The sequence below is a fragment of the Neovison vison genome, chromosome 10 (genome assembly GCF_020171115.1).
Source record: "Neovison vison isolate M4711 chromosome 10, ASM_NN_V1, whole genome shotgun sequence".
NCBI classification, from domain to species: Eukaryota; Metazoa; Chordata; class Mammalia; order Carnivora; family Mustelidae; genus Neogale; species Neogale vison.
In genome coordinates, this window is record NC_058100.1 from 71,946,147 (window position 1) to 71,966,822 (window position 20,676).

Below are 20,676 nucleotides of genomic sequence, written 5' to 3' on the forward strand. Positions count from 1 at the left end.
AAGTGGTTAGATGAGGAACAAGGGTGGAGGTCAAATGGAGGGAGAGGACATGTGCTGCACCTCACTGGGAAAGAGAGGGGGCGCCACTGAGCCCCGAAGCTTTAGTCGTCCTGGGTAAAATGGTTTTCAGCCACCCCAGCGCGACTCTCCAGGACAAGTCAAGATGGCGCGCAGTAGCAAAGTGGCTCTCGTCACGTGCTGGGGAGGGGGCGTGGCCTCGAGGGAGCCTACCAGGCCCCGCCCTTGGGGGGTGGGGCCAGAGGCCTTCCGGGAGACAGGGGCGGGGCGCTTCGACGCTGGCGGAGGCTGCAGCTAGCTACCTCCGCGCCGGCTCTGCTCCCTAGGACGCGTCGGGCTCCCCGGGTGGGGGGCGGCTCCCTTCCTCTTCGCAGCTAAGCAGCCTGTCTTTCGACTACTGCAGGCAGGTGAGCGTCCAGAACATGGGGTGGGGAAAGGATGCCTCTTTTCCCACCTCCAGCTCCCCTCCACTTTGGGGAGGGGTCTCTGTCTAGCGCGCATTGGAAAACAGCATCGTTTTACTCCGGATGTGTCTCCTGCGGCTGACATAGATGCTGCTCCCTCCGCCGCTCCTCGCCGGCCTTTGCAGTGCCCTGTGCCCTTGGGGGTGAGAATTGGGGGGTGATGCCCGGTTTGCGGGAGGGCGTGGAGTTTGCCCTCAGCTCCATCAGCCTCGGAGGAGGGGGGCTGAGTTGGCAAGTCTCCCGGTGGGAGCTGGATGGACTGCGCCCCCATTAACCATCCTGGAGAGTCAGAGAAAAAGCACCTCTTCGCTCCTGGGCCAGCTCCGCTCATTTGGACACAGGAGGTGCTGAGGTTTTCGCGCTTACCGGGGGTCTTAATCCTTCCCGCGTTGCTGCTAACACCCCTTATTAATGTCGCTAGCTCTCTGTTCCTTAACTGTCAGTCTCAGGCTCTGCCAGCAATGCCCCCGTCTCCGCAGTACTAGGGCGATGGGATGAAAGGAGCGGCGAAACTGAGGTCTGGCGGGGGTGGGGGTGAGAGTGGGCGCAACCGGAAAAGAGGGCTGGAATAGATTCCTGAACTGGGAGGGTGGGAGTGGGGAATTGACTTTGGACCACGCAGTAGGGGTGTTTTGGTGTTTTCCGGTATAGATCCTGCAGCGTTTGATGGTGGGTGGGAAGAGAGAGGTCGGTTTGGAGGACTTGGAAATGTGTGGGTGGTTTTCTTTGAGGAGGAGGAGGGCTCCAGGAGAAGGTGCCATTAGGTGCTGATGTCACCTTTGAGGAGAGGTATGCTGGTAGTATCCATTAGAGGGATATGGGAGTTGGGGCTGCTGTTCTGCTGTTCCGTGGTGAGCAAGTGGTTAAGGAGGAGGCTCTGTTTAGCATGGAGATCCCCTCCTGGTGGGAGCTAGCCCCTCCGGTAGCTAGGTTTCAGGGACTTCCCTCCTTTCCGGAGGTGTTGGAACTGATACCTAGTAGTTTGTTCAATACTCAGCAAACATTTATGGGCACCTACTATATGCCAAGCACCATGCTATGTGCTGGGTCTTCTGAAGGCAATTTAGGTCCATGGAGCAGCCGAAAGATACACACAGAAGGCACTCTCTTAACAGCCCCTACTCCCCATTTTGTTACATCTGCTATTACATTATAAAAAAGCAGAGCCCTGTCCACGTGCTTTCAAACAGCTGTCCGAACTGGATTCCAACCTATCCACCCCCTACCACTGTTAACTGGCCAGGTAGTCCCGAGAGAAGCTGCCTTAGCAAAAGGAACAGTTTGAATGATTTTGCTATTTTCTAGGACTCTGACGCCTGAGAAGGCTGCCTGAAAGAAACAGCTTCTCAAAATAATGAGAAGATGAGTAGCACAGTGGTTATTGGGGGCTAAGAATGTAGCGAACAGCTGGCACAGTGGGAGATGCGGGCTCTGGAAGACAGAAGAGTGTGGGGGAAGGAGGTGTGAAGTGAAACCTTGTCCGGGGGAGCTGGGTGTATGCTGGTGAGCAGGTCATGGTGTCAGAACTGCGGCTTATACGAGGTCTGGTCTTTGGGTGATAAGGAGGGATTGGAGGAGGGGCAGGGCAGGCAGCTGGGATCCTGGGTCTTTTTTCTGAGTTGATGGCTGGAATCTCAGAGTTGGCAGGTGTCATCAGGGACTTCAGTGGGTCCTTTCAGAGCCTCTGAGAATAATAGGGTGAGAGCTGAGGGGAGGAGGAGGAGCCAGGGTTCAAGCCCAGTGGGCTAGGGAGCTGGGGTCAAGGGTCTTTAGGGTATGGAGGCCCTAGCTGAGGCCTTTTTCTGCCAGGGATACTCTCCCATGGGGCTCTGCACCCTTGGATGGGTCACTGTAGAGCAAGGTGTAGCTTCTGATGGGCACAGAGTTGCATGTGGCATGTGTGTCCTGGAGAGGAGCTCATAAGGAGCAGGGGGGACCACAGAACAGACAGCTGCCTCAGCGTCTAGGTCCCAGGTATGGGACCTGGAGAAACGAAGGGGAGGTCAGAGGGAGGGGCGGTGTGTATCGCAGCCACATGAAGACACCATCTGTCACCCTCTGGCCTGCTAGCTCACTGACCTATAATTAGCTCTGGAGGGCATCCTGTGTTGGCTCACAGGAGTGTGGCACTTCAGATGGCCAGGAGAGTAAAAAGTACTGGGATGGACCGTGGTGAGAGGGGCAGCTTCTAGGGGCCCCTCAGTCTCTGCTGTGCTGGGAGGAGCCCACGGGAACTGAGAATGCCTCGAGGGCAGGGCCCATTCGGGGTAAGGGTAGGGGTGTGGGGATAGTGGGAGAAGGAGCTCTGAGCTAGCATGGTGTGAAACTCCCGGGCTGGGCAGAGCTTGAGGACGGCCCTCTTCTCCTTGGCAATGGCTCTGCGATAACACAGGAAACATGACTGCTGCCCAGCTCATTGCTTGGCTTTCAGAGAGCCTTGGTTGGGTGCTGCAGACCAACCCCCCTTCTGGCCCCCATCAAGTGTCTTCTATTCCCTTGGGTGAAATCAACTCTAACACAGAGCAGCTTGTTGCCTGTGGGGCTTCGAGGCCCTGGCTGAGGCTGCTTCATTCTGAGAGAGCTGGAGGAGAAACCGCCACCAGTAAATTCAGTTGGTCATACTCCAAGTGGTTCTCTGCGCTGACCCCCAGGCTGTGCCAGAGACTGGGCGTTTGGTCACGTGCTACTCCCTGTTGCTTTTGAACCATGGCGTGGGGTTGGCAATCTGCCTTTTCGCAGGGGATACATTCCAGGACCCTCAGGGGATGCCTGAAACCACAGGTAGTACTCGGGTCCTGTATATACTCTTATTTTTCCCCCAAGCTCCACACCTATGATAGTTTAATCTATATGTTAGTCCCAGTAAGAGATTAACAACAATAACTGATACTAAAATAGAACAATTATAACAATTTACTATAATAAAAATTATGAGACTGTGGTTTCTCTCTCTACTCTCTTTACTATCTTACTGTCCTCCCCCTTTTTCTTGTGATGATACAAGATAATAAAATGGGGGCACCTGGGTGGCTCAGTGGGTTAAAGCCTCTGCCTTCTGCTGGGGTCATAATCCCAGGGTCCTGGGATGGAGCCCCACATGGGGCTTGTCCCTCGGCGGGGAGCCTGCTTGCCCCACCCCCCTGCCTGCCTCTCTGCCTACTTGTGATCTCTGTCAAATAAATAAATAAAATTTTTATTTAAAAAAAAGATAATAAAATGGCTCCCTGACGGGATGAAGTGAGGAGAATGATGTGGGCGCCGTGATGTAGGGATAGGCTACTGTTGACCTGATGTTTCAGGATCTTCTGCTTCCATCAGTGGTTGACTGCTGGGAACTGAGATCACAGAAAATGAGGCCCCATCCCCGGATGGTGGCCGGGGAACCACTCTAACTGTGTTCTCTCAAGTAGACGATAAACTTTTGGGGGGTTGACGGCATATCTTACCCACCTCTTGTGTCCATGACAATTCTTAGCACTGGACTCAAGGAAATCTACTCCATAGGTTAATTGTTGTATTGAATTGAAGAGGTCTGTCTTCTGATTCCCTGAATTCAATGAAACTAGAAATATTTAACCTGGAGCAGAGCAGCCTTTGGGGGCCTAGTATGGTGGTGGTACATCTCAGTAGGAGAATTAGATTCTATAGCAGTAGGTAAAGTGAAAATCCCCAGGTGTCCTGTATAGCATGGTATATGGCTATAGGTTTCTAATGTGGAACAATAACGTTACTGTACAGATGTAGTATACATTACATATTAATTATGTAATGTGTACAGTGATTTTAAAAAGAGTACTTCCATACAATATAATTTTGTAGTTAAGTGTGGAATGAAATAGCTGGTTTGCATTTGAGTCTTTTATGGCTTATTTTGCTCACCCAAGATAGTTGGATTCTTGTAGATAAATTATGCTGCCCGTGTGATTTCATGGCTACTGTCTTCAGATAGTTAACTGTCACTTCAAAGGGGAGATAGGTTTCCATTCAGTGGAAGAAGAAGTTTCCTTAGGACAATGAGGGCTTCCTCATTTAGCAGGGAGCTCCTGTTCCTGAAGGATAATCAAAGAAAGAATGAGCTGTAAGGGAGGTGTGGAAGGAACTTCCACACCGTGTGGGAGATTGGCCTAGGTGACCTCGGAGAAGATGCTTCCAAGTTGGAATGTGCAGTTCTAGGTAAGAGATGGGTTGGGGTAGGCGGTGGATGGTAGGGGTCCTTGGCAGCCACTCCAGAAGAGGAGTCCCCTTCTCCTTTCTGGCTTGGAGGATGCTGAGGGTGGAAGGCTCGGGGAGGGGGACCAGGCCAGGACCTTGGTCTGGGCTGTCTTATGAGGAGTGACACGCAGGGAGATCCAGGGGGTGACCGCTGCCATCTCTAATGCACAGGGAGTCCTGGGCTTGGATGGGTGGCAGTCAGAAGGGTGGGCTGGGTGCCGTTCCTTGACCTTGGCTCCCACCAGGCCAACTGCGGAGTACCCAGAATGTTTGGCTCTCGTTTGGGTCAGAGCCCCTGGAACAAATGGGATTTTCATTCTTTCTTTATCCTTTCCATCCCTCCCTCTTCTCTCTCTCACACACTCTCACACAGGTTCAAGACTGCGCATGCACGGACTCTCCTTCATGATCGCCCACGCGCGGAGGCTCTCATGTCACACACGTGCTCTTCTGAGCACGCGCGATTTCATGACTCCAGGTGTATGTGCTTACATAGCCACACGCGTTCACTCTCGTGATTCTACGTACACGACACGTTGGCATGACCATAGTCCTACGTCGTGAGCCCTTGACAAATGACCACACACAGTCTGTCTCGCCATTAAGCGTACATACCCGCCATTATACGTGCCGCTCGTTGTGCATGCACCTGCTCGCGGGGCCCCGTACTCGTGACCATGGCCGTCCCTGCACACCACACATTATCATGACTCTTACATACTGTTGCATGGACGCACATGTCTCCCCCCCCCCAATACACATGCATTCTCTCTCTTTGATAATCACCCCCTCCCCATACCCTTTGGTCACCAGGCACACACATGAAGATGCAGTTCTGAGTACTCTGGACCTTCCATGCCCTGGCCCCGGTCAGTACTTCCCTCTCGTGTTCCTGATGCGGGCAGCTCTGTTTTCTGCTCCAAGACAGCTCCCTCATCTAGGGGCTCATCTACTAACTCGGATACGTCTGAGCTTCCCCCCCCCCCCCAATGCCAGAAGAATCATATTGGGCCTATAGATTTTGACCCCTAGCTTTGAAAGATTTTTATTCTCCAGATAAGCCACATTTATTACTTTGTTTCTTCTTTTGCAAACAATTTTTAAAGGCACGTATGAGTGTTGACCAATGGCTCTGGTTAGCAGAAGTCAGCCAGGGTCGCTGAACTTAATGAGGTCATTTCAGCCCAAGTCATGCGCTGTGTTCCGGGGCTGCAGGCTTGGTTGGTTGAGATCTCTGGGAGCCCTTTGGAATGTGGGAAGGAGTCGGTAGACCCCCCCGTGTCACCTGTGCAGCCTTCTTGGGCTGGTTGTCCTGTGGCACTGACGTGTTGACTCTCTGAGGGAGCAGGTGTTTACTTAATGGGAGCCTTCTGGAAGCCGTACGTAAACGTATGATGCTTTTTCGACTTGGAGCCCTTTTATACAAATGAGACCGTAATCAGACATCCAGAAACATCGACAGATTCAGAACGGATGAGATTATATTAAGAAAAGGGAGTTCAGGGCCTTTTGCCTTTGCCTCCCCTCTGTGCCGTGGTATTGTCCCCGGGCAGGCCCTAAAGGTACTATCTCAGTTTGCAAATCCTGTCTTCTTTTATTTTTTTTAAGATTTTATTTATTTATTTGACAGAGAGAAAGAGAGAGTGTGTAGGGGGAAGGCCAGGGGAGGGTCAAAGGGAGAAGCAGGCTCTTCTTAGAGCAGGGAGCCCGATGCGGGGCTTGATCCCAGGACCCAGGGATCATGACCTGAGCCGAAGGCAGATGCTTAACCGACAGCCACCCAGGCGCTGGTCCCGTCTTCATTTAAAGAGGTAGTTGCGATGGCTCCACTTTTGGGTATTTTAGAAGAGGCTCCCAGTCCTCCTTTCTCCACTAGTCTTTGACATTAGTCCCCCTGGGGTGGTGATAGTGAGGGTGACCATACAGCCAGCTGTGGCTCAGTTTCTACCTGTGTCCTGGTGTGAGTGTTCACAGTGCTTCCATTCATTCTTCGGAAGGGCCTGGTTTGGACAGTAAGTCATACGCTCACCCAAATGGCAGGCCATGTCTCGGGAAGAAGTGACCCATACCTAACGTGTGGGGAGCAGCTGGGGAGATGGGCTGCACAGAGACAGGCCCAGGGGAGCCTGTTGGATAGAGACCTCACTCCCTGTGCCTACCTGAAGGTGCCCGGCATGAGGACATGGAGGCCCTGGGTGGCCGTCGGTGCCCATGGGTCCTTGGGTAGCATTTTCTATCAGTTTCTGTCTTATCCCCTTTGACCCTCATGACAACCTAGAAGACCATTAGGGCGTGTTGTGTGTTATGACCTTCATCTTCCAGATTTGGGAACCCGAAGCCCAGAGAGGTAAAGTTTCACTGTTGGGGGACGCCTGGGTGGCTCAGTTGGTTAAGCAGCTGCCTTCGGCTCAGGTCATGGTCCCAGGGTCCTGGGATCGAGTCCCACATCGGGCTCCTTGCTCAGCAGGGAGCCTGCTTCCCTTTCTGCCTCTGCCTGCCATTCTGTCTGCCTGTGCTCGCTCTCTCTCCCCCTCTCTCTCTGATAAATAAATTAAAAAAAAAAAAATCTTAAAAAAAAAAAAAGTTTCACTGTTGGTCTTTTCGGAGGCCTGGAAAACTGTGTGCTTTTGAAGGGATTCTTGCAGCCATGAGAAACTGTCAGGAGAGCTTTTCCGGGAGGTTTTCTTGGGCAACCTGTAGCTTCCTGTAGCTAATACAGATTTTTAGTTTTCTTAGTATGTTCAAAGTGGGCCTGGCCTGGAGGTGCCTTAGGAGACTGAGGTGCTCGGATTCACCCCTGAGCGATGGGCCATGATCCCAGCCCTCTGTGTACATGAACTCCAGTGATCCTCAAATCAGCTGTCTGAGGTGGGCATTGCTATCATCCCCATTTCACAGATGAGGAACTGAGGCTCCGAGAGATTAAGCATCTTTTCCCAGCCATGTGGGTGGTCAGGGGAGGAGCCAGCATTCAGACCCATCAGCCTGTTCCACAGTCTGCCTTGCCAAGCAGGAGTGGCCCCTGTCTTGCTCTCCAGAAGGTTTCATTTTCAGAAGGCAAGATAAATGAACCTATTCCCAGGTCTTGAGCCAGTTTTTACTATTTTGGGAACTTGGGCAGGGGTGGTCTGTCCAGAAACAACCCTGTTACATGTGTCTGTTCCATTCTATGTATGTTATGACCCCTGTGTTGGGGCATCCAAAGGTAAGTAGGGCATGGTTCTTAGCCCCAGGTCTTCCGATGAGATGATGTATCACAGAGAGAGGTAAGAGTAAAAGGCCGTGCTGGGTCTGTGGAAGGCTTGATCTTACTGGGGGGATCACAGAAGGCCCACACATGGACGAAGTAGTATTTGAGGTGGGCTTAGAAGGGTGATCAGAAGTGCCTTAGGCTGACATGGAAGGGGAGACTGAGGCAGGCTGGGTGAGATGCCAGGACTCGTGAGCAATGGTCCAAGAGCAGGACAGCGAGCAGGGGAGGAGGCTCACTGGGCTCTCGCAGGAGAGGAGGAGTGAGGGCAAGGCTTTTTGGGGTGGTGGGCTGAACAGGGAGAGGGACGGGAGGAGGAGAAGCTTCTGGCTTAGAGGAAAGGAGAGGTGGGCAGCTGGACGTCATTGTCCTGGGAGGGTAGTATCTGGAAACCCCACAGGGTGAGGGGAGCCGAGGGGTGTCCTCAGTTCCTGAGGGATGTGGTGAGGTGTGCGGGTCTCAGGGGACTGCTCACAACTCAGTTTGGAGCCCCTAGGGGAGATGGGGTTGGGGGAGGGATTTAGATGGATGGTGGCTGAAGCCTTGGACATGGGTCACCTCTGGTGGGGAAGTGGCCACCTGGGGAGCGTGGTGGTTCCTGGTCAGGGGCCTTCCTTCCCCAGGGGTGGGGTGGGTGGAGGAGGGCCAAGGAGAGCTGGCCCTGGGCTGCCATGCCCTTGGGCGAGGGTGAGAAATCGTGAAGGAGTCACAGTCTCTCTTGCCCTTTCTTACCCCCTCTCCCTGCCTTGGAGTCAGACAGATTAGGATAGAATCCGAGTTCTTCCTCTTCACAGCTCTGTAGATTCGGGTACATGACTCTGAGACCCAGTCCTCACGTCTGTGGAGGGGGAAGGACTGTGTCTTCCTTGCGAGGGACTGTGAGGATTAAAGTAGGTGAATGCAGGACAGCCTGGCCTGGGGTCAATAGCCAGTAAGTCAGAGCTGCTCTCATAATTGGTGTGATTTTCCCGGAGGACCACCTCCCTTCTGGCCCAGTGGGCGCAGGGCCTGCCTGTCTTACCGCTTTGCTCCGGGGCCTCCAGCCTTAGGCCCACTCCCACAGGCACAGCGGCAGCCTGCTTCGCCCTGGCCCTCTGGCCCCCACGGGGCCGCCGGCTGTGCCCTCCAGGAGCTCCCTCACCAAGGTGGGGCCCAGCTGGCATCTGGGAGGGCCGTGGGGAGCCAGCCAGTTGCATGTGGGCATGTGTGTGGCTGGTCAGAGCATCAGGTCCATCAGGGCACAGTCCTCCTGTTTGTGCGGAAGAGATGGGGGTGACTTTTGAGAAGCCAGAGAGGCCTCTGATTTGCCTCTTCTGGCAAGAAGAGCCCAGACACCTGGTGTGGGTCTGACACCCCCCCACCCCCGCCACATGCACACACACTCACCCTCACGCCGGCTCTCTCTGGAGCCCTCTCCCTCTGTTTCACAGCCTGCCCACACTCCTCGCTGGCAAAGCCCCTCAAATGCTCACTTTGGGGGCTGGTAGCTGTCACCTCGGAATCAGGACCTGGGAGCGTTACTTAGAAATTGTGCAGGAGTCGAGGAGGCTTCTGTGAGGCTGAGATGATAATTACGCTATTTAAAGCCCGCCCCGGAGCCAGAAGGAGCCAGGTGTCCCCGCCTGGCTGCCCTCGAGCTCCCTTCTGCTCTGCTCCCTGCACCGGCGGGACCAGGGCGGTGGGGGGGGGTGTCCCTTCTGCTCTCCTCGCTGCGCCGGCCGTGGCTGGGGCGGGGGTTCTCGGGCAGCCGTCTTGGGGCATTGAACCTGGCAGTGCCCTCTGGGCTCATCCGCAGCCTGCTCTCCACGATGCCATTTCACTAGGGGAAGCACAGCGGCACCCGGCTGGGAGGAAGGCTGGGAAAGGGCCTTGCTTACACAGCCAGCTTCTCTGTTGCCAGAATGACCAGAAGGATTTGGGGAGGCCAAGTTGGACCAAATAGTTAGCACATCCCAGCGGGTGGCCTGGGGTCTGTTCTCCCTTCCTGAGAACTTCCAAACCCCTTCCACAGGCCTGCCTTTGCACACCACTGATGGTCCTTCACACACCCCTGCAATCCTGCGCCGCTTTCTGTTTATCTGTGATCTCCCTGCTGGAGAGTGGGCAAAACAAGGGTCGTGGGTTCCATCTGACAGCAGAGCTCTCAGTAGGCGGTGACAAGCCCAAGGTCATCCTGCTGATCTGTGGCAGAACCACAGCCTCGCTGTCCAGAGTCCCAGCTCTGAGCTCCCTCCTCTCCACTACCCTGCAGGATGCTCGGGATCTGTTGGGCTGCGGCGGCTCCTGGGCCCCTGAGCTCCTGAGCACACCATGGCTCTTCTCCAAAGGACAGATTCTGCCCCCAGGAGCCCATTCCCCATCCTAGCCTTCCCGCCTGCTCTCTCATTTTTTTCTTGGGGTGGGGTGAGGGCGTGGGAGGGAATGACGGCCCGGCCGCTTGTGAGCTTGGAGAGGTCTGGGGGTGGGGGGTGGTATCATGGCTTTCATCCTCAGAGCTCAGAGCGTTCAGGGTGGATGGGGGAACTGGAGGAATGGCTGTTACCAGCGTCAGTGAGTTGTCAGTCCTGGCAAGACTGGGCTGGCAGCCCGGTCCTGTCCACCCCCTGCTGCTCTGTGGGGCAGAGCATTGAGGTGGGGGGTGGTGCAGACCAGGGGGCTACTTTTCACCTCTGTGATTTGCTGGGACACTGCCCTCCACAGTGGCTGTCCAGCTTGGGGAAAGGATCCGCTGGGTTAGTGTCTGTGTCCAGTTTGTGTCGAGAGCAGGTGTGTGGCCACATGCTTAGGTCCCAGGTCCCCAGGTTTCTGCGGCTGCCTATGTGCGTGTGTGGGCACACCCTTGTGCCAGCCTGAAAGCCTGGGCCCCCTGGGAAAGGCTGTGGTGATGAGCTCAGGAGTTCTCAAGCGCTTGTGCTCTAGCTTGAGGTTCCCCAGCCTCCCTCTTGCTCTTGCATTTCTGCCTAGATCCTGAGTACTTGGTGGGGGGTGCGGTGGCGGGGGAGATGACAGTCAGGTTCAGGTGGAAGGGGCATGGCCCTTCTATGGTTGCCCTGCTGGGCTCAGCCCTGCCACAGGCTGGGTGCTGCCCAGGGTCTGACTTCTCATGTTGGGTCCTGACACCTCCTGTCTCTTCCCTGACCGTCCCAATCCGCCTGTCGCCCAAGCTGGCCACCTAAGGAGTAGGCGAGACGCTGTCCCCTTGTCTCCCAAATGGGGAGGGGAGGGAAGGGAGGAAAGCACTGTATATGGAGCGTCTCCTCTGTGCCTAGGGCTATGCTGGCTGCCTCCCATCTTGTTTCTCATGCAGCAGGAGCTCTGAAGACAGCTTCCTCTGAAAACCGACTAAAGTGGTGGCCTCTCAGCAGCGGGCAGGGGAATTGGAAGCCCATGCTGGGCAGAGAAATCCCCAGCTGCAGCCGCCTTCCCCAGCACACCTTCCTTTGCTCTGACCACTGGGCTTCCCTGTGCCAGGCTCCAGGGGTTCCCGGAGCCAGGCTGTGCACACGCTAACCGCCCCGGCTGGTGATGGCCGTAGACAATTACACGGAAGGAGAAGATGTCTAGCCACAAGCCGGGGCCTGTACACATCAGGAAAGCAACACCCCGTACCCCCCACCCCCGGCATGACCCCAGGTCCTTTCACCTCATTCAGGTCTTGCTCCGACGTGGAGGTGGTGGGCCACAAATTCAGAGTGGCAGCCTGCTGTCTGCCTGGCTTCAGGAGTGGGGATGACTTGAACCAGAGCCTCTTTTCCAAATGATGGGCATGGAGCCGGTCAGGGCTGTCTGCCGCCCCTGTGCCCAGCCTGTGCCTTTCTGAGGAACCAGACTATGTCAGTGGTCTGGGTAGGAGCTGCCCTGTCCCTGTTTCCTGTGACCCTAGTGGACCCCTGCCCATGAAGAGCCCTTTAACCCCTTCTGTGCTTACCCTGGCCTAAGTGCAGGGGAGAAGGCTATGGTGGGGGCAGAGACCCTATCCGCCCACTCTTCTCTCCCACCCCCGGGTCTCAGGAGGACTCTGGGCAGCCTGCTGGCTGCTCCCTTGCCACTGACTGAATCATTTCTATATTTGGCCAGTGAGCCACGTGGGTGGGGAACCACTCCACTGCGGCTGCACTTCTGACAGCTGGGGGTGGGGAGAGCTAGAGGCAGAGGCTACGGCAGGCAGTGGGCATGTGCATTCCTTGGGAGAAGTGAGCAAGGCGCCATCTGAGTGAGTAAGCCTGGAGAAGGGGCATGCGCCAACGCCTCGCTCTCCTCCCCCACCTTCTGGTCCAGGTCCTGTGTCCTGTGCCCCCACCCCCACCCCTGGATGCCCTTCTCTACTCAGCTGGTCCTCACGGCAGCCTCTTCTTCCACAGACCACTGCCTTTCAGTAACGATGGGTGTCGCTAGACCCAGCTGGGACTCGGCCAGGCTCCAGCGCTCAGCCTAAGCGGAGGGCCCTCTTCCAGCCCTGCTCTGTCTGCCTGTCATGGCCACACTCGGCTGCTGCCTGCTTGTCTGGGGACATAGGGCACCCAGCCCCAGCCCTGAGAGGTTAAGCCTGACCCTCTGGCTCCAGTCCACAGGGGCGCACCGGGTACCAGGTCTCTTCCAGAGCAAGAGCAACTGATGCCATGGGAGAAGCGCCCGCCCACCCGTCTGCTTGCCTGGCGCCGCCTGCTCAGAGACCCATGCCCTGGGTCGTTCCGGAGGTGTCAACCCTGTGAACTCCGTCCCTTCCCCTGCCGCTGAGAAGGCCCTGCCCACCCCCACCATGTGTGAGGTGATGCCCACAATCAATGAGGGGGACCCACTGGGGCCCCCCCATGGCGCCGATGCTGACGCCAACTTTGAGCAGCTGATGGTCAACATGCTGGACGAGCGGGAGAAGTTGCTGGAGTCCCTTCGGGAGAGTCAGGAGACCTTGGCGGCCACGCAGAGCCGGCTCCAGGACGCCCTGCATGAACGGGACCAGCTCCAGCGCCACCTTAACTCCGCCCTCCCCCAGGTAAGGCCACATGGTTCGCACCTTCCTCATCCCCCAGCTCTCCCCTAGCCTGGCAGAGCCCAGCACCCAGTGAGCTCTGGGCCCTCAGTTTATCTGCACCATTTGCATATCAACAAATGGAATTCACAGATCTTTTAACTTCCCTTCATCTGCCTGCATAAGTCCTTTCCCACTTCCAAGCTCCTTGGCCTGGGATTGGTTTCACTCCGAGATGGATGGAATTTGATGCTGGAAGAAAACCCAGCCATAGCTGCCCACTGCAGTGAGCCCATGCGGCCAGCAGGTGGCACCCTAGACTGGAAAGACGCCTCTGCCTTGCCTGTGCCTCGTCAGTGCCCTATTCTCGGAGGTGGTGGGTGGGGAAACGGAGGGTGGAAATGGAGAAGTCTTAGGATCATCTAGTCCACCTCTTACCACACAGATGGAAAGAACAAGAGGTACGGTGTAGAAAAGTCTAGGCAGAGCTGGATTTAGAAGCCAGGTATCTTGACACCTCTCTTAGGCTCCTTAATCAACAATACCACCATTGCTAGCAATGAAGTCACCATTTCTGTGTTTTCTGGGTACTAAGCACTCTGTGTGCAGTTGGCCTCGCTAAATGCTCGCAGCTATGAAGTTGGTACTGTTACCGCCATCATTTCAATTTCACAAGTGATGGAAGGTGATGCTTGAGGAGATTAGCCAGTTGCCCAGCCTGTGTGTGTGTGCGTGCATGCATGCGTGTGTGTTTGTGTGTGTGCGTGTGCGTGTGCGTGTGCGTGTGTGTGTTGCTGCCTGGACCGGAGAGGCAGCTGTGAGGAGCCATACGTCCACCGTTTCCCCGTGTGTGGGAAGAAGAATCAGGGTGAACCCAGGTGGACCATAGGACTCTCCTGCCCAGTGCTCAGAACTGGTGGGGGCAGAGTCTGGTGGTGCTTGATGGAGAGGGATATGGAGTCCTGCGGGAGGACAAGGTTCAGGAGGCCCTGAACAAGCCATAGATTGAAGGAGCCAGGCCCTGCCCCTGGGGCCAACAGACTAGAAAGGAGATAGATAAAAAGCCGAGCGACTGGAAGACCAGGTAGGTAGGGGAAGAGAAGAGTGGCCCCAACGGTCGTTTAAACTGCATCAGTGTTAAAAGTTGCTACCTTTGGCAGACCCGTGCTAAGTGCTTTACATACATTGGCTCATTTGATCATTGTAGCAACAGGGGAGGAGGCCTGTGCTTCTATCTTACAGATAGAAGTGGAGCTTCAGAGAGGCTAGGTGACTTGTCCAAGGTCACACAGCTAATGGGGCAGAGCTGGGATTTGAGTCTAGCCCTATGCCGGGAGCTGTAGTCAGGCAGGGCTTATGTCTTTCTTGTCACTGTGTCCCCAGGGAGCATCACAGGACCTGGTACATGGTAGGTGTTTACGGTAGTTGTGCTTGAACGATGGGTTCCTAAGCTGGTGCTGTTGAGCCCTGTTCCAGACAGCGTTCAGGGCAGGGAGACAGCCTTCCTCTGCGGAGTCTGGAAAGGTCCCAAGGACGTGTATCCTTTGAGATGGACTTTGAAAGATAGATGTGATTTCATCACCTGGTGACAGAGGGTTGGGCTTTCCACAGGGAGGTAGCCCATTGAGCAAAGGTGTGGAATCAAGACAGTTTGCTGGTGATTGGACATGGCAGGTGACCCGGGCTGACCAGGTTTTAGGATGTATGAAAGGAGCCCATGAGAGAGAAGCTTGAAAAACAGGATACTCAAGGCTTATATTCTGTGTTGTGGACAGTGCCTTGCTTTGGGAGACTGTCCTGGCAGCAGTGTGTCCAATAGGCTGGAGTTGGGGAGGAGGCAGATGTCTGGGTGGGGAGCCCAGGGAAGGGCGGGGAGGAGAGCACGGGTCCTTTGGTGGTGGCGCAATGGCATGGGGCTAGGGATGTGCTGAGTTCTGTCTCTGGGTATATGTACTTGTGCATGTGTGCATGATGTGTGTGAGTGTGAGTGTGTAACGCGTGTGAGTGGGCGTGAGAGTGAATGTGTGTGAGTGTGCATGTGCATGGTGTGTGTGTGTGTAAAGGAGGGGAGCAGCACTGGGGCCATGCCTGGCTGATGAGATGTTTGGCCACCTTTGGCCATGGCCTTGACAGAAAGGCAATAATCAAGGAGAGATCTGAGGCTTCTCAGGCTCTGGCATCCCTGGGTCCCTTGGCCACTTCCCACAGCCCTTGACCCTGTTGCCTAAGCTGGAGTGATAAGAGGGGATTGCTTTGGAATTCTTCCTTCAATCACACGTCCTTGGTGGACGGAAGGAGGCTTCAGTTAGGAGAGGGCTGCAGCCGCTGTTCAGTCCCTCCCAGACCCTCCACAGTTCGGGCCACCTTTCGGAAAACTTTTCTGGAATGAGATGATGTCTGCTTGAATAAGTAGGGCGCAATAGACCTGGAACTGCAGGGCTAGCCTCTCACCCTTGTGTGCTTGTCCTCACTGAGATGCGTGGGCTGGAAAGGTGCCTCTGTGTGTCTGGGCCTGACAGTGTGGGGACAGGGCTCCTCAAAGGGACACTTTGAGCATGGGTACTTGGTAAGGTCAGAGCGAGTGAACTGGCATCAGGCACCAGGTTGCAGCCCTGGACTAAGGAAGTGGGGGTCCCTGGGATGTGGACTAGAGCCGCATGGCTGACCAGGCAGGTCTGCAGGCTCTCCTGCTCCCACATACGTGGGTCCTTATTTCAGTCCCTTTATTTCACGGCCACTCGTTTCTTGCAAAGCCCTGGCAGCGGGGGCATGGGAGGGAGCTCCCTGGGGCACTCGCTTCAAAGCCCCCTCTCTTCCTTATCTAATATCCACCAGTCTTTGTCGGGACCTTGCCTTGCCAACCCAGAGGTGAGACTCCCCTCCATCTGTTTCTAAAGGATAATGTCATTGAGCAGAAATACAAACTAGGGGGCAGGATATAATGGGGTTATGTTGTTGGCTGGAGGGGGAAGGGGCCTCAGAACAGATTCCTTGACTTTCTCACTCTTGTTTCCACCTCCGTCCCCTCATACCCTAATGTGTACTTGGAGTGGATGGAGGACCCAGAGATGGGGACCCCTCTGGAGGCACGGATGCTAACTGTGGTTTGGATGGATGGGGACTTTTCTGGGGACAGGTGCCAGAAGTAAGGGGTGGGTGAGAAGGTCCCACCACCGATGTGGGCATGCAGGGCACTGATTAGGGAGCAAATCCCCAAGCACTCAGGGGTCTTGGGGGTTTTCAGGAATTTGCCACCTTAACTCGGGAGCTGAGCATGTGTCGGGAGCAGCTTCTAGAAAGGGAGGAAGAGATATCAGAGCTGAAAGCAGAGCGGAATAACACGAGGGTAAGTGGGGTGACCAGGTGTGTGTGTGTTGTGGGGTGAACCCCCGACCAAGGGCGTGGCCAGGGCCAGGCACATCCCCGGCCCCATGCTGACCTCTTCCTGTCTTATGTTCTGGGGTCGATCCTAGGTTTCTCCCCCATAGATGAGGGTGGCCCTGGGAACGTCTGGGTCTTGGGACAGAGGCTGGAGCAGCTGGCTTGGGGCAGCAGCTGTTCACCAACCTGAAGCATTTCAACATTTTAATAAGGGGGTGCACGGCCCTACTCATGTATTCTCAGTGGTCACGGGGGTCCTGCTTCTAGCTCCCGGGGCACTGCTCACAGCCCTCCCTCTTGCCCTGCCCCGTGCCCTGCCAGTTGCTCCTGGAACATCTGGAGTGCCTGGTGTCCCGCCACGAGCGGTCGCTGCGGATGACTGTGGTGAAGCGCCAGGCCCAGTCGCCTTCAGGGGTGTCCAGTGAGGTGGAGGTGCTGAAGGCCCTCAAGTCGCTGTTCGAGCACCACAAGGCCCTGGACGAGAAGGTAGCCGGCCTAGGTCTGCCGCCTGGCCCACCCCACCACCCGGCCTTGCCTCTGCGCGTCCCTCCTCTGCGGTTTCTGCACCCCGTGTTGAGGGGAAACTGCCCTCGAGCTTTGCCCCGGCCCCTCCTCCCACCAGCCTTATTCCCGGGTCCAGTGTTCCGTTCCCTCTCGGACATGGGCCTCTTGGCAGTCCCCTCTCTCTGCCTCGTGCCCCAGTGCTGGTAGACCAAGGCTAGGCTCCTGCAGCCGGAGTCCCGTGGGGTCCCTGTGTCTTCCTCCATCTCCCCTTACCCCGGGCAGGTGCGGGAGCGGCTCCGAGCAGCCCTGGAGCGAGTGACCACCTTGGAAGAGCAGCTGGCAGGGGCCCACCAGCAGGTGAGCCGTCCGCCCGCCCTCCACCTGTAGGCTGCAGCTCCCGGTAGCTGAGGCGGGTTCACTGCTCTGCCCCACTCGCTTCTACACTGGATTTCGTCCCACGGTCATGGCTGGAGACCCCTAGCCAATGCAAGGCTGGGAGGAGGCAGGGGACCTAGAAGGGTCTGGAATACACCGGAAGTTCTCTTCTCTTTGACTTACCACCCTGGGGACTGTGCCCTCCATACAGGTGTCTGCCCTGCAGCAGGGGGCCGGGGGTCGCGACGGAGTGGCGGAAGAGGAGGGGACCGTGGAGAGGGGACCGAAGCGCCTGTGGAAGGTGGGTCATGGGGAACTGCGTGGCAGGGGCAGGGCTGCCCCTAGACGGGATGTGAGGGCCCCACCCTGCGTTTGTTCAGGAGAACAAACGCTTGAGTGAAATCCGGGGCGTTCTCCAATATTCCCATGTCTCTTTCCTTCTTCCCCCTACCCCACCCATAAAGAAATCGATAGATTTTGTATGTGTGTCCCCCACATGCAGCTAGGTGCCTACTCTGTTGTCTGCTGGAATCCTTAAGGCACTGTGTGTGTCTGTGTCAGATCCGATCCCTTCTCTCTCCCCGAGCCTTTGTTCCCCTAATCCTGCCCCTTCCCGGGTGACAAGATTCTGAGACAGCAGGTAAAACTAGACACTACTGTTTTTCAAAGGAAACACAGGAGAACAAGGGTGTTTTGTTTGGTCTCTGTCTGGCGCAAGCTCCTGGGGCCCCGAGGAAGGCCCCGAGGAAGGCTGCTAGAGGTGTGCACGGGCGTTGGAGGCAGAGCTGGGATCTGCTCTGCGAGTGCCGTCCCGGGGGTGGGCCAAGGGGGTGGGCTACCCTGGGCCCCACGACTGACTCACGGCTCACTGTCCCCGGAGGATGACACGGGCCAGGTAGAGGAGCTGCAGGAGCTCCTGGAGAAGCAGAACTTTGAGCTGAACCAGGCTCGGGAGCGACTGGTCACCCTGACGGCGACAGTGGCTGAACTTGAGGAGGATCTGGGCACTGCCCGCCGGGACCTCATCAAGTCGGAGGAGCTGAGCAGCAAGCATCAGCGGGACCTCCGGGAGGTGAGCTCCGGCCCCCGCCTGCCCTCACCTGGTTGCAGTGTGCACGCATTCAGCACTCTGGAGGGCAGCTGCTAGAATGCCCTAGGTGTGGAGGGAGGCCAGGCTGGGGCTGGGGAGTTTAAGAGGGAACACTGGGTGGGGTCCACTGTGCGGAGGCGTAGCAGGAGGGCTGGGTCAAGGTCAGAAACTAGCAGGGAGGCATGGGGAGGATACAGGTAGTCAGGCGTTGGTGAGGAGGTGCAGGCAGGATGGGGGCAGAGAGAAGCTGATGCCTTTCCCTCCCGTGCCCTCCTCTCCTGCCCCAGGCTCTGGCCCAGAAGGAAGACATGGAGGAGAGAATCACAACACTCGAGAAGCGCTACCTGGCTGCGCAGCGCGAGGCCACGTCCATCCATGACCTCAATGACAAGCTGGAGAATGAGCTGGCCAATAAGGAGTCCCTGCACCGCCAGGTAACTCCTGCTGGTGTGGGGGCGGGCGTTGTACTTGACCCTGGAGGTCCTGGTGATCATGCCGGAACCTCTTCCCCGGGGGCCCAGGAGCTTGGGAGTCCTGCAGGTCTCCTCGTGGGCAGCCAAGAACCCGGTTATCCTTGGCTCCCTCTGGCCTGTCACCTGCTCTCTCCTGGGGCAGGGCCCGGGCCAGGGACGGGGTAGGGGAAAGGCTTTGGGGCTCCCTCTTGACTCCCAGCCATCCCCGCCAGTGTGAAGAGAAGGCCCGGCACCTGCAGGAGCTGCTAGAGGCCGCAGAGCAGAGGCTGCAGCAGACCATGCGCAAGGCTGAGACACTGCCCGAGGTGGAGGCCGAACTGGCCCAGAGGATCGCAGCTCTCACCAAGGCAAGTAGGCCCAGGGCGCGGGGCTCTGCCTCTGTTCTGGCTTCCGGAGCTTTATGGAGCTCTGATGCGGTGTGCAGAGAGAGTGTCACCGCATGTCACCGCATGCCTCCAGGAACACACCGTCTGTGTCTGTCTGCTGGAAGAGTCGTCCCTGCCCTCATTACCCCTCCGGGAAGTGACGCTCCCCTGAAAGGGCTGCAGAAGTCCACGGAGAAGTAGATGAAACTGTTGCCGATGCAACGTGTTTTGATGATTGTTGACACTATTGTATCACTACTAGCCATCGCTGGGGGCTGGACTGGAACAATCAGGACTGTTGGTCCCTGGAAAGATGAAATCTGGGAGGAGATCGGATCAGAGCAGGTTGGGGGGTGGGTAGCGGGAGTATAGGGGGGGTCATACCTTTCTTTGTCAAACGGAAGCATTCTGGATCTAGAAACTAGCTCCGGTTGCTTGAAGGCTGCAGCCGGAGGATTCATAAAGGGGAATAGATTTGTACCTGATGGATAGTTAACTTTATGGAGGAATCATTTCTAAGAGGTAGGCAGGCTGAAGTCATCGTGGGATCTGGCAGAGCTGGGTAAATGCAGGGACCTACATGTGCAGTGGGCTAATCAGGAGACTTTTTGGTATTTGCACCCCATTGGATGCTGTTGGGGGGGGCTCATGTGGGCTCCCCATAGCTACCCTCCCACCAGCCTTGGAGAGAAGGAAGTCAGCACTGAGTAAGCAGCAGGCTCCGAAGCCTCTGGAGGATAGAGGCTGGCCGCTGTGCCAGTGAGACAGCTGGGGGCTCCGTGGTCAAAGCCTCCAGCCTGGGTGCTGGTTGGTCAACCCAGGACCAAGTCTGCTTCTGCTACCGACCGGCTCCGTAACCTGAGAAAAGTCCCTCCCTCCCTAAGCAGGCATTTGTGTCATTATGTCTTTGATCATGTCATCATCTCGTGATGATAGCATTGCACTTGGCGGTGTGTGAGGTCTTTCTTGAGGCCAGGGAGGTGGTGCTGGGCTGACGTGCGGTGGAGGACACCACGTGATGCTGGGCCCGCCGCATTCCCAGCTTCCCAGACCAGACAGGATGGGCTGCAGGGCTTCATATGTTCAAATGAATCATAGTAGGGGCTCTAAGGAGGGGTTTCCTGACTAAGGTCTGTGCTAGTCTGGAATACCTTATCAGCAGAGACATGGGATCTCCGCCTCTGCAGACACAGGAATGGAAGGGGACCCCCTCTGCCTGGGCTGGTTATAACCATGGCCAGCATTTGCTGACTGTTTATGGCGTCCTAGGTGTTTGCCACGGATTATCTCATGTAGTCCTCATAGTGATCTGATGGGCAGAGATGCTATGATTACCCATATTTTACAGTGGAGGAAACTCAGGCACATAGGGGTCCAGTAACTTGCCCAACATCACACCCCTGGGAAGAGAGGGAGCCGGGATTTGAACCCAGGCAGTCTGGCTTGCATTCGTGTTAAGTGCAGGTCCGTCTGCCTGGAGGCCTAGAGGAGATTTATGGCAGCTCATACTTTCAAGTGGAGTTTTTTTCTGTAAGTGGGGAGTCCTTTGGGCTGCCAGCTCCGGGCTGTTTTAAG

The 20,676-nt window shown here is 56.2% G+C and overlaps 1 protein-coding gene across 3 annotated transcripts in view; it reads left to right on the forward strand.

Moving 5' to 3' along the window:
* The first annotated feature begins 295 nt into the window (after positions 1–295).
* Positions 296–20,676, forward strand: part of PPFIA4 (PTPRF interacting protein alpha 4) — a 48,555-nt gene continuing 28,174 nt past the window's right edge. For all 3 annotated transcript variants that reach the window (XM_044267635.1, XM_044267636.1, XM_044267637.1), the window contains exons 1-9: positions 296–425; positions 12,306–12,937; positions 16,158–16,259; positions 16,616–16,780; positions 17,081–17,155; positions 17,385–17,474; positions 18,054–18,245; positions 18,551–18,697; positions 18,949–19,083. In XM_044267635.1, the coding sequence (XP_044123570.1) occupies positions 12,704–12,937; positions 16,158–16,259; positions 16,616–16,780; positions 17,081–17,155; positions 17,385–17,474; positions 18,054–18,245; positions 18,551–18,697; positions 18,949–19,083 (1,140 nt within the window). In that variant the 5' untranslated portion in view covers positions 296–425; positions 12,306–12,703. The remainder of the gene's footprint in view (positions 426–12,305; positions 12,938–16,157; positions 16,260–16,615; positions 16,781–17,080; positions 17,156–17,384; positions 17,475–18,053; positions 18,246–18,550; positions 18,698–18,948; positions 19,084–20,676) is intronic.